Raw genomic sequence first — 14,395 nt, 5'->3', positions numbered from 1 at the left:
TTCTGGTTACCTGCACCTGTGCATCTGTCTTTGGCATGTGCGTGTGCATGCATGCATTTGTGTGCACGCATGTATGCGTGCGTGTGTGTACGTGTTTGCACATGTATGTGTGTGCGCTGTGTGCATGTATTCATGAATGTGTGCATGTGTGTGTGCATGCACGTGTGTGTGCATGTATTGTGTGTGTGTGCATGCATGCATGCATGCATGTGTGTGGAGGGGTGCTGGCCATGCTACTCCCTCGGGCATGCTCACCCCTTGAGGGCCAAGTGAGTATTGGTCAGCTGTGCCTACTCTGGGCCAGAGGGAGCTCCCTTCACTGCTCAGAGACCCAATGGCTGTGGAACCACATTACTGGAAGGCAAGGGCTGCAGCCAGAGGTTCAGATGGTGCAAGTCTTTCATCCTGGCACATTTCATACCCAAGTTTCTGCCAGCATGCCAGGGGCAATGCTGCAACTTGGGCCTTGGACAGTCCTCCTTGTTACACCCCAGGCCACTGTAACCTACACCAGGCAACAGTGCTGTGTACCAGGCCCTGCCTGGAGTAGGGTCTTCAGCCATTATGACAGCTATGGCTGCTGTTGACACTGCAACAGTGACAAATTCATCCTTCTGACAAGATCCCTTTAAATAATTCACAGGGAGGGGGATTAAGACACTGTTTCCCTCTGTCTCTGTTGAGATTTAAAACACCTCCAGCTGGGGTATTTAAAGAGAGGATAATGGGCTGCCCCTCTTGGGTCTCCCCTCCCCCATCCTCCTCTTTCCTACTTCCCAAACTCGTCCCCCGCCCCTCCAGCCAACCCTATAACAAGGAGGTCCAGAAAACAAGAAAGAAAAAAAAGGAGAGAACCAGTGCTTGGCTGGTCACTATGGCAACGGTGGCAGGGTATTCAGCTGCCATTATCCCAGTGCCTCACACATGTGATTATCTTAAGCTGTCGATTGAATGTGGTTCTCACTGCTGCCCAACACGGCCTTGTCGAACAAGGTAGGGGCGGGAGCCGTGGGCCCCAGGACCCAGCTGCTGAATATTGCTATACCCAGACCTGGGCTCCATTGATGGAAGAGCAGAGGGTTGCCCTTGTGAGAGACTGGTGACATTTCCCTTCAGCTTGAAGGGATATCTGCCCAGAATGCATAGCAGAGGCCAGCCTGAAGCTGGGCCACCACACTGGGTTACAGGCTGGGGAAATGGGCTCCTCATTCTGTGAGCTCAGGGAGTTTTGACTATTCATGGGCCATGCTGGCCATGGCCACTGGAGCTGTCCTGGAGACAAGAGAGCGAGCCATGGGAGGAGGAAGGGGCCAGGCCTTCTCAGGGGAGCTCTTGGCTTCATTCCCATTCTCGGGGTGGAGAAAATTCCCAGTATCAGGTTGTAAGAAAACCAAATCTGGGCTGGGAAGAGACACGCCCTCCCATACTATCTGTCCCTGAAACTAGGTGAGAATATGTCCACCATGTGTGACCCACTTCAGGGACGTTTTCCTGGGACTTCAGCTGCTGGAGCTTGGTCCTAGGAAGCCTCGTGATAACTTTGGCCTTCATTGAGAAGAATTATCTCATTCCTTCATCTCCTGGACTTAACTTCATAGGCTCATGAACATTCTTTAAATGACAAGATCACAGGTCAACCCACTAGATATACTCCAGTTTTTCCAAAATCTCTTTTGGAACTCAGCTCCCAGATTAAGCCCATTGTGGCAGATATGCTCAGACCAGCACTGCTCATAATAGGGCCACCACCCCAGCTACTTGCACCTGGACTTCTCTGCATATTTAAGATCAGACTGGCCTTTCCTGCACCTGCATCCTGCGGTCAGCCCCATGAAGATGTGGCCAGCCACACATAGTTCCCACTAGCCAAGGTGCTGCCCACCTTGGTCACCCCAGTTTGTGGTGGCACAATCAATTATTTGCACATAAATGTACATGCACACCTAAGTGCACATGCATACCTAAATGTGCATGCACCATTGATCATGTTGGTTTGAAAGATGAGCTCTCAATCAGCAAGGTAAGATGGAATCTTGATTCCAACATCTTTCAGGCTAGCTGTCCTTAGTGACACAGGGAAACTGTTGGACATGCCTGTCCCCAACAGAAAGAGTGAGGGGTAGGATGGCATGTATGGGGATGAGGATGTGCCATGGTGGGACCTCACCCCATTCTATCAGCAGAGGAGCATCTTAAGTGGAGGAGGGGCTCGTCCAGTACAGCAGAACTGACAAGGAGGCCACTGAGGGGGACAAAGCAGCTCGCTGGGCCCCCTCACAGCTCTCCCTTCCCAGCAATCCTAACTTCCTGAATATTCGCCAAGGCCTAGGGGGTAGGAGCTGACCCGCCCAGGCTCCTCCATCACCACCGAGCCATCACCTGCAGGGGCCACCTGTATCCTCCCACAGATCTCTGGCCAGGGCTCACCTGCTCTGTGAGGCAGCCTCCCCACCCAGGCACCTCCTGGACTTGCTACTCTCGGCCCCCAAACCCCACACATCACAAACCACCTTCTCCTCCTCCCCCCACAGAGCTTGCCTTAAAAAATGATTCATCGAGTGCTCACCACGTGCACTACTCACTGGCCCATGGCTCTCCAGTCTACCCTTTCCCATTGGGGAACATTGGGAAACACTGGCCTCTCCCTGTTTCCCCTGTTCTCTGGTTTCCCAGCAATCTATGACTGTGAGATCCCTTCCTCACACTCCTTCAGGGGTAGAGGTACAAGAGTTAGCTTTGTGGTCAGACAGGCCTGGGTTCAGTCTCAGCGACCTCCTTACTCAGTCCTGCGACCGGACAATGGCTCTGAGCCTCACGGGCCACTCTTCACAATGAGAGAGATGCTGCCTGCCTTGCAGGGTGCTGGGGAGAAAAGTCAGTGAAGTAACACAAGTAAAGCTGAAGCCTGGTACACAGTCGATACTTAATTATTGGTGATTAGTAGTAGCAGTAGTTGTCATTCCTGTTAAGAACAATAGTACTGCTACTGATAGCAGGGTGCGCCCTCTGACATTCCTCATGCAAGAGCCACAGCCTAACAGAGAGGCTGGGGCACTGACCTTCCAGCCCCAGGGCCTCCTTCACCAGCTCCCAGCCTTGTCCCATGCAAACAAGCCTCTCAGACGTGAGTCACTGCCACCCTGGTACTAGCCAGGCAGGCGGGACTGCACTAAGCTCTATGGTTTTCGAAAAAAGTAAACAGAATCCTCCCAACCACTCTGTAAATAAGACCTCACATCACCTATGTAATAAAGGTTGAATATGGGCTCCAAGAGGTTAAAGAATTTAGCAGAAAGTGGAAATAAACCCGGGACATCAGATGCCAAATCCTGAGCTTGCTCCTTGTGAGATTTAGTCCACACGTGTTATTCTAACATTTTTGGCCATAACTGGAGTCAGGCTAAAGGCGTCACGTGAGGGTTGCCCTGTTCCCACAGAGGCTAAGTTCATCCCTCCTGGAGCCAGCTCAGAGTTGTTATCTTTCTTCTGATGACCTTGAGCCACCCTTCTTCATGTTTTCCTCCTGTCCATATTACCCAGGCCTCTTTACTCGGCCTCGCCTTCCTTCTAATACTGTCTTTTCCACAGTGACACTTCTCTCCTTCACCAAGGTGACCAGTGTGAGGAGCAGTAAGTTCAGGCTGTCAGGGCGCAAGCCCCAGTTGACCTGGCTCTGTTCCATCCTGGGGCCTGTGTCGGAAGAACTGCTTCCTTCCTCTGTCCTGGGAGCCACTTGCCCTTCAACTTAAGAAGAGCTGTCATCAAGCAGTGGGTCCTCAGGCTCATGTATCAATTGCAGAAAGGTTTCCAGGATTAGGACAAGGGACATGGTGGGGAGGACTGCCTTCCTGGGGAAAGTTTTAGAGAGAAGAAGACACCTGTCCATCTGTCTCCAGGAGGCAAAAGGTGGACTTGGGTGACCTCTGGAGTTCTCTCCCTGAGTCTGTGGACAGAAATGCCTCCTGCTCTCCTGATGAATGAGTCTGCAAGCCATTTCCAAGAGCAAGAAAATAAATCTGTCCAACAGTAAGGTTCTGGCGAGCCACCACAACTCCCAAAGTTCTTTCACACAGCAAGCTAGAGAAGCATCGCTCCCCTTCTCTCTTGCTCTCTCCTCCACCCAAACTGTACACCCACCCATCCCCGACACACAGAGTCATACCCAGTGAATTTCTGCAATCAGTGTAATAATTAATATTCTACTCCCTGACACTGATCACCTGTCCTGTTCTACTCACCTCCCTGTTAAACGCATACACATGTCCACAAAAAGTCTCAGATAAAAGCCCGTGAAGGAGCAACCGCGTACCACGAAGCCAAGCAAAAGGGGTCCCCGCTGCTCACCTGGCCCAACTCTCCTCCCATAGGGACCTTACCACATGGACTGACCTCCCGTGGCCTCCTGTGTCCTCCCAGAGCACATCTGAATCCTGTGGCCACCTCCCATCTCCTGCAGGAGACCCCACCCATGGCCTTCGTCCTGAGCCCCATGCCTTTGTCTGTCACTAGCTCTGCCAGGCGGGTGATTTTAAACTTCCACTCCTAAAGACGAGTATTACATATAAAAAAAAAATGTTTTAAGTGCCTCGTGTGTTTTGTTCCTCATTGCTTCATAAAAGTGACATTAATAGCCAGGAAAGAGCTCTGCTGAGTGCAATTACCCAGGATGTTTCAGGTATGAAAGCTGTTTTGAGCCTGTTAATGTTTCCTAATTACAGGCCTTTTGGTAGAAAGAGAAAAAGATAAAGAGTGGGTGAGAGGCCTAGGGTGGGGGGCTCTGATGTATCTCAGCGTTTACCTGAAAAGGGGAGGGTCGGGGAGGGGAGGCGGGGAAGCAGGAGGTCAGAGGTCTCCCCAGGGAGGCCCGGCCTCTCGCAGCTGGGAAAGGGATACTAACTCAGAAGAAGGATACCACCTGTGCCTCCCACTGATACTAACTCAGGAGAAGGATACCACCCGTGCCTCCTACTGTGGGAAAAAAACCTTTACAGACTGAGCCTGAGTTCAAGGAGCCCAAAGCAACTCAACCCAGGAGTTCCTCCTGGAAGCCCCTCTCTGAAGACACCGGAGTGGGCAGCACTCCATTGGAAAGACAGCGGGGCATAGTAGTTTGCAGGAGAGCCAGCCTGCAGCATGGGTACTTTTTTAGCCATCTGTCCTTAGGCAATTTACCGGCTGCTCTGTGCCTTAGTTTCCTTATCTGTAAAATGGGGCTATTGTGAGGATTAATGTTTGCCTGGCAATAAATCACCTAGGGCTCGTCATATAGTGTGATATTTTTTTCTACTTAGCACCTATTCATCTTTCTGGTACCTAAATCCCAGTTCCCTCTAGGGAATTACTCCCTCCTGCCCTTCCATCCCTGGGCTTCCAGTAGCCTCTGCACAATGCAGGGATGCACATGGGACCTCAGTGCCAGCAGTAAGCACTCTGTGTTTCCTGGCTTAGGTGTGCATGGGACTCAAGCCAAGCCAGTCAGGCCAACCACAGCTAACGCCAGGGCTTCTGCTTGAGGGACCAGGAAGAGGTGGGTGTTCTTCTCCAGGACATACAGACGAAAGAAGCCATAGGGCTGGAGCTGCTGCAGACAGACATTGTATGACCAAGAGGAAGCCCAGCATGAGCCAACACCATGGAAGTAGAGAGGAGAAAGAGGTGGGAAGGGAGAGAAAAGGGGGGGTGGCGGGGGAAGGTAGAGATAGATTGAGTCTAGGGATCTGGACCAGCCCAAATATGAAGCCACATCAGCCCCTGGACCATTCAGTTACATGAGCCAAGATGCTTCCTTCAAGACTGAGTGGCACTTTTCTGTCCCTGTCCTGGCCACCAAAAAGCCCTGACTGATCCAAAAGCACAGGGTGAGAACATCTTCCAGCAATCAGAGACCAGGTCAGAAGCTCCCAAGCCCCCATGCAGTGGAGCATGACCAGCCCCACTCCCCTCTGCCCTCCGGCCCCTGGCATGTCCTGAAACTCAAATAGAGTGAAATTCCATTCACAAAGTCATTTTGCCGAGTGCTAAACTTCTTTTGGATTTGCCTAATTTAGCTTGGGCTTTTCTGTCTTAATTAACATGATTGAATCATCAAAGGAAGAAAAGAGAAAGTTCAGCCCTCCAAAGGGTTATGGTGATATGCTAACATTTCCTAAGTGTTTATCAAGGGAAACTTTTTATTGACATTGTCTCACATATGACACAGTTACCATCCTTACCGCATGAGCAAAAGAAGAAACTGCGACTGAAAGATTCTAAATTAAATGATAGACCCAAGATCACAGAGGCAGGGAACGACATAGCTTGAATGAGAGCCAGTTTATTTGACGCCAGGGCCTGGTGCCTTAACTGCTGCTATAAAGACCTCACCCATCAGACCAGGTACATTTCAATTGATTGGGCTTGGCCTTGGAACAAATGAGGTGTTTTTAGGGTGGATTTCTCTCCTGAATGTGCTTTCCTTATTCCCATGAGGGGGTCAGTTGGCAAGGGGGCCTGAGGACCTGAGAGATGGGGATTGAAGAGGCCCCCAGGGACCACCAAGTGGCCTGGATGGTCCACACACAGACAACCAGTGTGCTTGCACTTATAGACGGGCCTTGCCTGCCAGGAGTTAATTTACCAGACATGGCTGTTCATATACGTGTTACCTTCATTGTGGCTTGCTCTGGAAGCTCTCCACTCAGCCCAATAATCCCCGTATCACTGAGAGTATTTTCAAACCCTAGGAACTGCCTACAGAAGCTCAAGTTTAAATCAGCTCATGCAACTTCATAAACACACACACACACACACACACATGCAAACACAGACAAATATACACAGATATACTCACATATACAAATATATAGACACATACATATATACATCTATACACGTGTATACATATACACACATACACATGTATACAGAGACACACTCATGTACACATATACATATACATACACACATATGTACATATACACATACATATACAAATATAGACACATACATATATACATCTATACACATGTATACATACACACACATACACATGTATACAGAGACACACTCATGTACACATATACATATACATACACACATATGTACATATACACATACATATACAAATATAGACACATACATATATACATCTATACACATGTATACATACACACACATACACATGTATACAGAGACACACTCATGTACACATATACATATACATACACACATATGTACATATACACATACATATACAAATATAGACACATACATATATACATCTACACACATGTATACATACACACACATACACATGTATACAGAGACACACTCGTGTACACATATACATACACAAATATGTACATATACAAACATATAGAGACACACACAGATATCCACCTACACACACACGCAGGACTTGGCTTGACTTCAGACCCATTTTCTGTTTCTCCCACATCGAGTCCGCCTCCCTGTGGTGAAGACCTGGCTGTCTTACAGCAGTCAACAGAGCATGCCACAGGCTGTAAAGGTGGTTCCGAGGCAGCACAGATGGAGCTGGAGTCCAAAAGCCCATGGGGTGCTCTTTGAAGAACTCAGGGAAATGTTTACGTGTAGGCCACACGTCTCACAAACACAGGAACTACACACACAGAGGCCACTGGCAGTCCAGGTGCAAGTAGCCAGTAAGCGCTGGCCAAGCTCTTCAGCAATAAAAGAACTTTGGGCTCAGATTTCCAACAAGCAAGGTGAATAAGATTCACTACCAGAGGGATCTCGGCTCGCCTCTCTAATCCATGACAGCCAGTGTCTGAAAGCTACAGGGCCCTTCCTCTGGGCGTCCTGGTCTCCGTTACCATGCTACTCTCAGGAGAGGTGGCTCCGTGCACATCATTAATTATATTCTTTAAGAAGATATTGACAACCAATTGGGTGTTGAGAGGCCTACAACAGATGTTTTGTTGGGCTACAATAAACCTAAATTGAGCATCTCCTAAGTTCAGGGCCCTGGGTTGGAGATGCAGAGAAGTATCAGGATCAACCTGGCCCTTATTCATTCAGTCAACAAACATTTATTGGAGCCTGTCCCCTGCAGGGCTGGTGCTGGGCACTGTGGACACAGAGATGGCCAGTGCAAAAAACAACATATCAACAGATGTTTAGCTTCAGAGTGATGGACAGTATGTACAAATGGTCGGTACCAAGCCCTCTGGGCTTAAGGAAAAGGGCACCCATCCCAGCCGTGGTGAGAGAAGCATCCAGGAGGGTCCTAGAGGGGACAAGAACAGAGCGTGTCAGGGAGGAGGAAAAGAGTGCAGAGGGCCAGGCAGCATGTAGAAACTGGTGCGGACTGTGGAGGGAGGACCATGCAACCATGAAGACCACCATTTACAGAGCGCTGCCCATGGCCTGGTATGGCACTGAGCACTTACCTATGGGACCTCTCTGAACTCCCCCACTGCCCAGAGGTCTTGAAATGGGAAGTTCAGAGAACCTTACAGTGCAAAGCTGGGAGCCAGCCAAAGGAAGGGGTCACCAGGGACCACAGTGAGGGTCCCCAGGATAGCCCTTTAGTGAGAGCTCAGGCCCTCCCTGGCATTTATGACTTTATAAATGTATTTCTTACCTTTTCCCTCAGCTCATCAGGTAGCCCCTGATTTAGATTAAGCCTAAAGGCCTTAAATTAAAGCCAGGTGCTACAATTAGATTATAAAGCAGCATTTTGAATTTGGGCATAAATATTTTCCGGTTCCGACATGTAGTATTGCAGTCAGCTTCCAGCAATATAACTGAAAACGATCTGTGAGCAATGTGTGGGTGAGTGGTCCAAGCCCTTTCCCTATCTGGCAGTTCTCAAGTACAGAAGTGAAAGCACCCAGTTAGCCCCATAAAAGGAAGAGTCCCTTGGCCTCTCTCTGGTTAGCCAGCCGCACAGGCCATGTGCTGGGGACAGGGTCCATTGCAATGCCAGCTGGCCCCCCAGCAGAATCAGGGTGCCTCCTCTGGACAGGGCAAATCCAGTTCCTCCAGTCTTCCAGAATAGCGCCCCACACCTTCTCCATCTTAAGCACACATGCGTGGTATCCTGACTGCAGAGAGACGATCTGAGCTTTTGCCTCCTTTCTGGTCTGGGAGGTCCCCTGCATCTCCTCATGGCATTGAACAGTCCACGCACTGGAGAAGCCAAGAGGCTGGGTGGGTGGTCCACATCTTCCCGGGATCCCCCCATTCTCTCCTGTACATGGACGACGGTGATGACCCACGGCCACACCTCCTCCAGGTGCAGTCAGGGAGAGGAAGGAGGCCTGAAGGTCAGGGCCATCACAAATGTGCAGCCACAACCAGCTGAAGCCACGACCCAGCCGTATTCCTCCCACACATGCCTAGCCCCTCCCCAACACTCACCAGCAGTTCGTTTAAAGCTTCTCCACCCTCCTAAAACCTGCTACCCCAACACTCCGCACCCTCACTCCCCAAACCTCGCCTCTGACCTCAGAAGAAGATATGAAATTGAGACAATTCTCTATTGTACGGTTTCTGTCACCACACCTGAGCACCCGCTTCTCTCTGTAGGCACCTTTATCTCTGTCATGCCATCTCAGAAGAAAAGGAGCCCCCTCCTCCCGAGAGGAGCACCCACAGCCTCCCACGCCACCTTTCCTCCCCCTCACGACTGCTGTCTCTGTCACCTCCCCACTGCCGACTTCCATTCTCTGCTTCTGGCTTCCCACCCTGGTCCTCCTTGAAAGCATCCACGTGGCTCACCACAGGGTCCTTGTAGCTAAACCCAGTGAAGATGTTCAACACCCAGAAGCATCTGCCTCTCTTGTCCCCTCGTCCTCCTTGGCTTCTATGGCAGGATCCCCTCTTGGTTTTCTCCTGCTCATGGAACACTCCTTCCTGGTCTCCTTTTCACACTCCTCTTTCTCTATTAGACACTTCAATGCAGGTTATCCAACCAATCCTCTTACCTCTTCTCCCTCCAGATATGCTTCCTGGGAGACTGCGGCCACACCCTGGGCTCCCGTCCCATTGACGTCAGGCCTCCTGCCTTCTGATTCCATTGTCCATAAGTGAAATGCTGGCGCATGTCCCCATGGGTGCCCCAGAGGCTCCTCAAGCTCAACAGGTCTGAGACTGAACTCAGCCTCTCCCCACCCAAAAGTGCTCCTCCTCCTGTGTCCTCCATCTCCAGAAATGACACCATCATCCACTCTCTTGTCCAAGTCAGAAACTGTCCACAAATACACAGAGTCGGGTGGTGAACTAGACGTGAGTCTCCAGTGGGGAACAGATACACAGAGTCCTGGCCCCCACGGAGGTTATAACACGGCCGAAGGGAGAAGTGGCGTAGAAACGAATCAGATCCGAACACAGACAGATGTAAAATTTGCAGCTGGGAATAGTGCTACTGGGAAAGCTCCCTGGCACCGAGAAGACCTGTCACAGGGGATCCAACATGGTTGGGGATGCAGAGAAAGATGTCCCTGAGGATGGGTCCAGTGGGCAGAGGTCAGAAGACAGTAGAGAAGTCAAGAGTTCTTCCCAGTTTCTGGCCTTTACAATGTGCTGAGATGGAGAAGGAGCCCACGTGTGTGGGGAGGAGAAGGAGAAGGGGGTGAATTCACTAGGGCCATGGTGAGGTTGACAGACCCGTGAGCATTAATGAAAGATGTGGTAGTTGGCTGTGACCTTGGGCTAGGGATACAAGCTTGAGAGTCATTGGTGTTTCTAGGACTGGAGGCCACTGTCCAGGGTGAGTAGAGAGGGAGAAGAGAAGAGGGCCTGGGATGGAAGGCAAGGGCCAGCCTGACCCTCCCGCTGGTCGCTGCAAACCAGACAGGCTCAGAGGCTGCTCAGAGCCCCAGGAGGAGAACTATTTGGTTGTATGTCCCCTCAAGAAGAGCACTGGCGCACAGCAGCTGAGCCATGCTGGTCACAAGAGGGGAGGGCGCCCTGAGCACAGCCCAGCCAGCTGCTGTCTCCAAAGGGCAGCTCTTGACTTTGAATGTTTCCCTCAAGGAGAACCTTCATTGGGGAAGATCAGACGTTTAGAGAAGACAGGTGTTGTGTATAAAAATCAAGGGAAAAATCAACCATAAATCATGCTGATGCCTTGTGAAAACATACAAGCCTTCAAAGAATAACATAATTTGTAAAAGATGGCAAGTTCTTAACATCCAGGTGACCTGGAAGAGTTGCTGCTTCATCAGCTTTGCATAAAGTCCCAAGTAGGAGTGGGAAGGTTTTCCTAGTTGCCTAGTGTTCCTGGCAAGACCTGTTCAGAGTGGGTGGGTTCTGCCCCATCCCTGCTCCCTGCTTTGGGCAATGCCAGCTCATCCTGGACCTTGCTCCCCTGCTCCAGGGCAAGATGCCTGTGCCTGGGGCAATGCATCCCTGCAAATGCTGAGGTGGAGTGAAAGTGAGAACCCAGGAGAGGTGCACAGGTGAGATCACCACCTGCCCTGTGACCTGAATGTCCCAATTAGAACTGTCCCTATAGCAGGACAAGGGCATGTTAGGACAGGTATGATGTACTTTGCTAGAAATCCCCTGCTGGATGCAGAGGTTACAAACACAGGGATGGAGACAGAAGGTCTGGGGCAGATGAGGAAGGCTAGGGCTCCCTGCCCCAGCCTGACCTCACTCTCCAGCTGGGATAAAGAGCCCACTCCATCCTCCTGCCCTCTCCCTTCTTAATTAAGCCCCAAAGTTAGCCAACAGCCCAAGCCAGAGACACAAACATCGACTCCACCTCCTCCCTCTCCCTGTCCTTCCCACATCCATCCACGGCCAGTTCTTCCTCTTTAACTTTTCTCAAACTGCCCTCTGAGTATCCCATTTTTATTTGATTCTTCTGACACATCCAAGAGAGCTGAAAGAGCCTTCTAACTCTTTTCTCTTAACTGTTCTGCACAATCCTGGCAGCAAATGTGCCCATCTTATTCTCCTGCCCAGGATCTCTCCATTGCCCACAGGATAAACCCAAAGTCCCTGCTCAGCATGGCAGTCATGGTTCGTCACCACTGTGCCACATTCCAGCCTACCCCCCAGCCCCATCTCAGCAGCACCCATGCCCTGCCAGCTGTGTTCCAGACACACGGACTCGTCTCTCTTATGTCTTTTCATGACCCCATCCCTTTGAACCAGCTATTTCTCTGACTTGGAATATCTTTCCGGACTCTCCACCCACTACCCGTCAAACTCCTATTCTTTCTGCAAAACCCAGCTTGCAGAACCTTCTCTATAAAGGCTTCGTGTCTCCTCTGTGGTTTCTCACTCCCTTATGGTTGTTCACACTTCCTGTTGATCTCCCCAGTGCCACAAAGGAGAGATATACTCCAGCTTATCCATGAACATGTTGGTCCCCACAGGAGGCCATGAGCTCCTCAAGGCTGTTCCATCTTTGTGTCTACAGGATCTGGCCAGGTGCATGAACACTGAACAGATGAATCAAGAGCATCTCTCCAAGACAAGCTCCAGGTGAAAGACAGCCTCAGCCCTTTTGAACTCCAGCTCTCCCTCGATCTGCCCCAGTGCTGTAGCCTGAGTACCCCCGTTCCCACACAGCCACAGCCCTAGGGGTCTAGGGGCCAATTATCTGAAAGGACTGTGTCAACAGAGGGTTTACATCACCACAATAGGCAGCAACTCAGGTCTGAGACCCCTGGGGCTGCCTCTCTGTGGACGGGCAGTGGACACAGCCATTCACACCTGTATGCTGCTCCCCACAGGTATTGCTCTGGGCGGGCTCTGCTCTACCTGCCGTCCTAGGGGCCCAGGACCTCACAGCAGGATTGAAGGACAGATGGTCTGACACTCACCCCCGAGGCGGGATTGGCCGTCCAGCCCAGCTCTGCAGTAGCCGTCCTGGTGTCCATTAGGGTTTCTGCAAATTAAAGAGAAAAAAACTGATGAGGCAGAAAGATTGCAAGACAGTGACCATGAAGTTATTTATGACAGTAAATGTCAGTGCGAGAAGGAGCCTTGGGCATCTTCAAGCCCGGGCCCCACTGTGAAGCCCAAGGCTCAGACAGGGAAAGACATCTGCTAAGGTCACACAGCTCATAGCTCATGGCAGAGTTGGATGCAGAACTCAGGGCTCCTGTGCTAAGTCCAGTGCACTCTTCCCAGTGACCCCAGGCACCTGTATAGGGTAAAGTCACAGCCTGCCCACCACTGCACCCCCGAGATCCAGCTTCTTCCTGGATTACTCTACCCAGAGGCTCCTCCAGGGCCATGTTGACTCAGTAGCCAAATGTAATCCTTCCTCAGGCCTTTCTGGGCCACCCTTTCTGCCCTCTTCCTCCCCACTGGGCTGCTTCTCTAACCTCCTCTGTCTGCCCTGCTTTCTCCCCACACATTCTCCTCTGCCTCCCCTGCAGTCATCCATGTTGACACCCTTGGGTGATTTCCCACCAACTCCTCTGGCCCCAACCACTCTCCCAAGACTGAGCCCTCCTGAAGGTCTCCTAACCCCTGGGCCCCAGATACACGCCCACCCACTTTTCCAAGACTCTGTTGGGGACTTGGGCAGCTTTGGCAAACCCTCACCCAGGACACAAATGCGCATCTCAAACCCCAGCAGCCTGCGGCCAGCGGTGACATGACCAGGGTGGCTGCAGCTGACTGCACCCTCCCCTGACCACAGCAAGGGAGCTCCCGGAGCCATCAGGGGTAAACTGCACATGCTTAAGGGGTACACGTATTTATACCTGCGAAATCATCATCACAATCAAATAGTAAACATATTCATCACTCCCAAAGTTTCCTTTGTTCCTTTGTAATCCTTCCCTCCCTCCTGCTCCTCCTAACCCACCCCGTCCCATTGATCTACTTTCTGTCACTGTAGATTAAATGGCATTTTCTCAAAGTGTATATAAATGGAATGGTATAGTATATACTATTTTTTACCTGGCATCTTGCACTCAGCATAATTGTTTCGAGGCTCATCCGTGTTGTTGTGTACACCAACAGTTCATCCCTTTTTATTGCCGAGTAATACTCCATTATATGGTTGTGCCGCAGCTTGTTCACCCACGCACCTGTTGTTTCCAGTTTGGGGCTATCATGTGAGAGTGTATGACAGTTCCATTTCCTCCATATCCTCACTGAGGTCAGTCGTTTTTAATTTTAGCTATTTTAATAGGTGTGTAGGGATGTGTCATTGTGGTTCTAATTTTCATTTCTGTTATCGATGAATGGTGTTGAACATTTGTCACATGCTTATTTGCTATCCATATACCTTCTTTGCCCCCTTACCAGCCAGCCACAAAAAAACCAAAAAAACCCATATACTTTCTCTGGCGAAGTGTCTGTTCAAATCTTTTTCCTGTTTTTAAAATAGGTGATTTATTTTCTTATTATTATGTTTTGGGAGTTTTTTTTTTTTTTTTTTTTTTTTTTTTTTTTTTTTTTT

General features: G+C 50.3%; 1 protein-coding gene across 1 annotated transcript in view; it reads right to left on the bottom strand.

Moving 5' to 3' along the window:
* The window catches only part of LOC103586874 (ephrin type-B receptor 1-like), a gene marked incomplete at its 3' end in the record, with an annotated part of 49,732 nt that extends 36,084 nt beyond the window's left edge, over positions 1-13,648 (bottom strand). The window contains exons 1-2 of the mRNA XM_008568222.1: positions 13,531-13,648; positions 12,801-12,865 (exon numbers count right to left, since the gene is read on the bottom strand). Coding sequence (XP_008566444.1) covers positions 12,801-12,865; positions 13,531-13,648 — 183 coding nt within the window. The remainder of the gene's footprint in view (positions 1-12,800; positions 12,866-13,530) is intronic.
* Between the last annotated feature and the right edge of the window lie 747 nt (positions 13,649-14,395).

Source organism: Galeopterus variegatus, unplaced genomic scaffold (assembly GCF_000696425.1).
Source record: "Galeopterus variegatus unplaced genomic scaffold, G_variegatus-3.0.2 Scaffold388, whole genome shotgun sequence".
NCBI lineage: Eukaryota > Metazoa > Chordata > Mammalia > Dermoptera > Cynocephalidae > Galeopterus > Galeopterus variegatus.
Note: the sequence above shows the minus strand (reverse complement) of the source record. Positions and strands in the feature narration are given on the sequence as shown.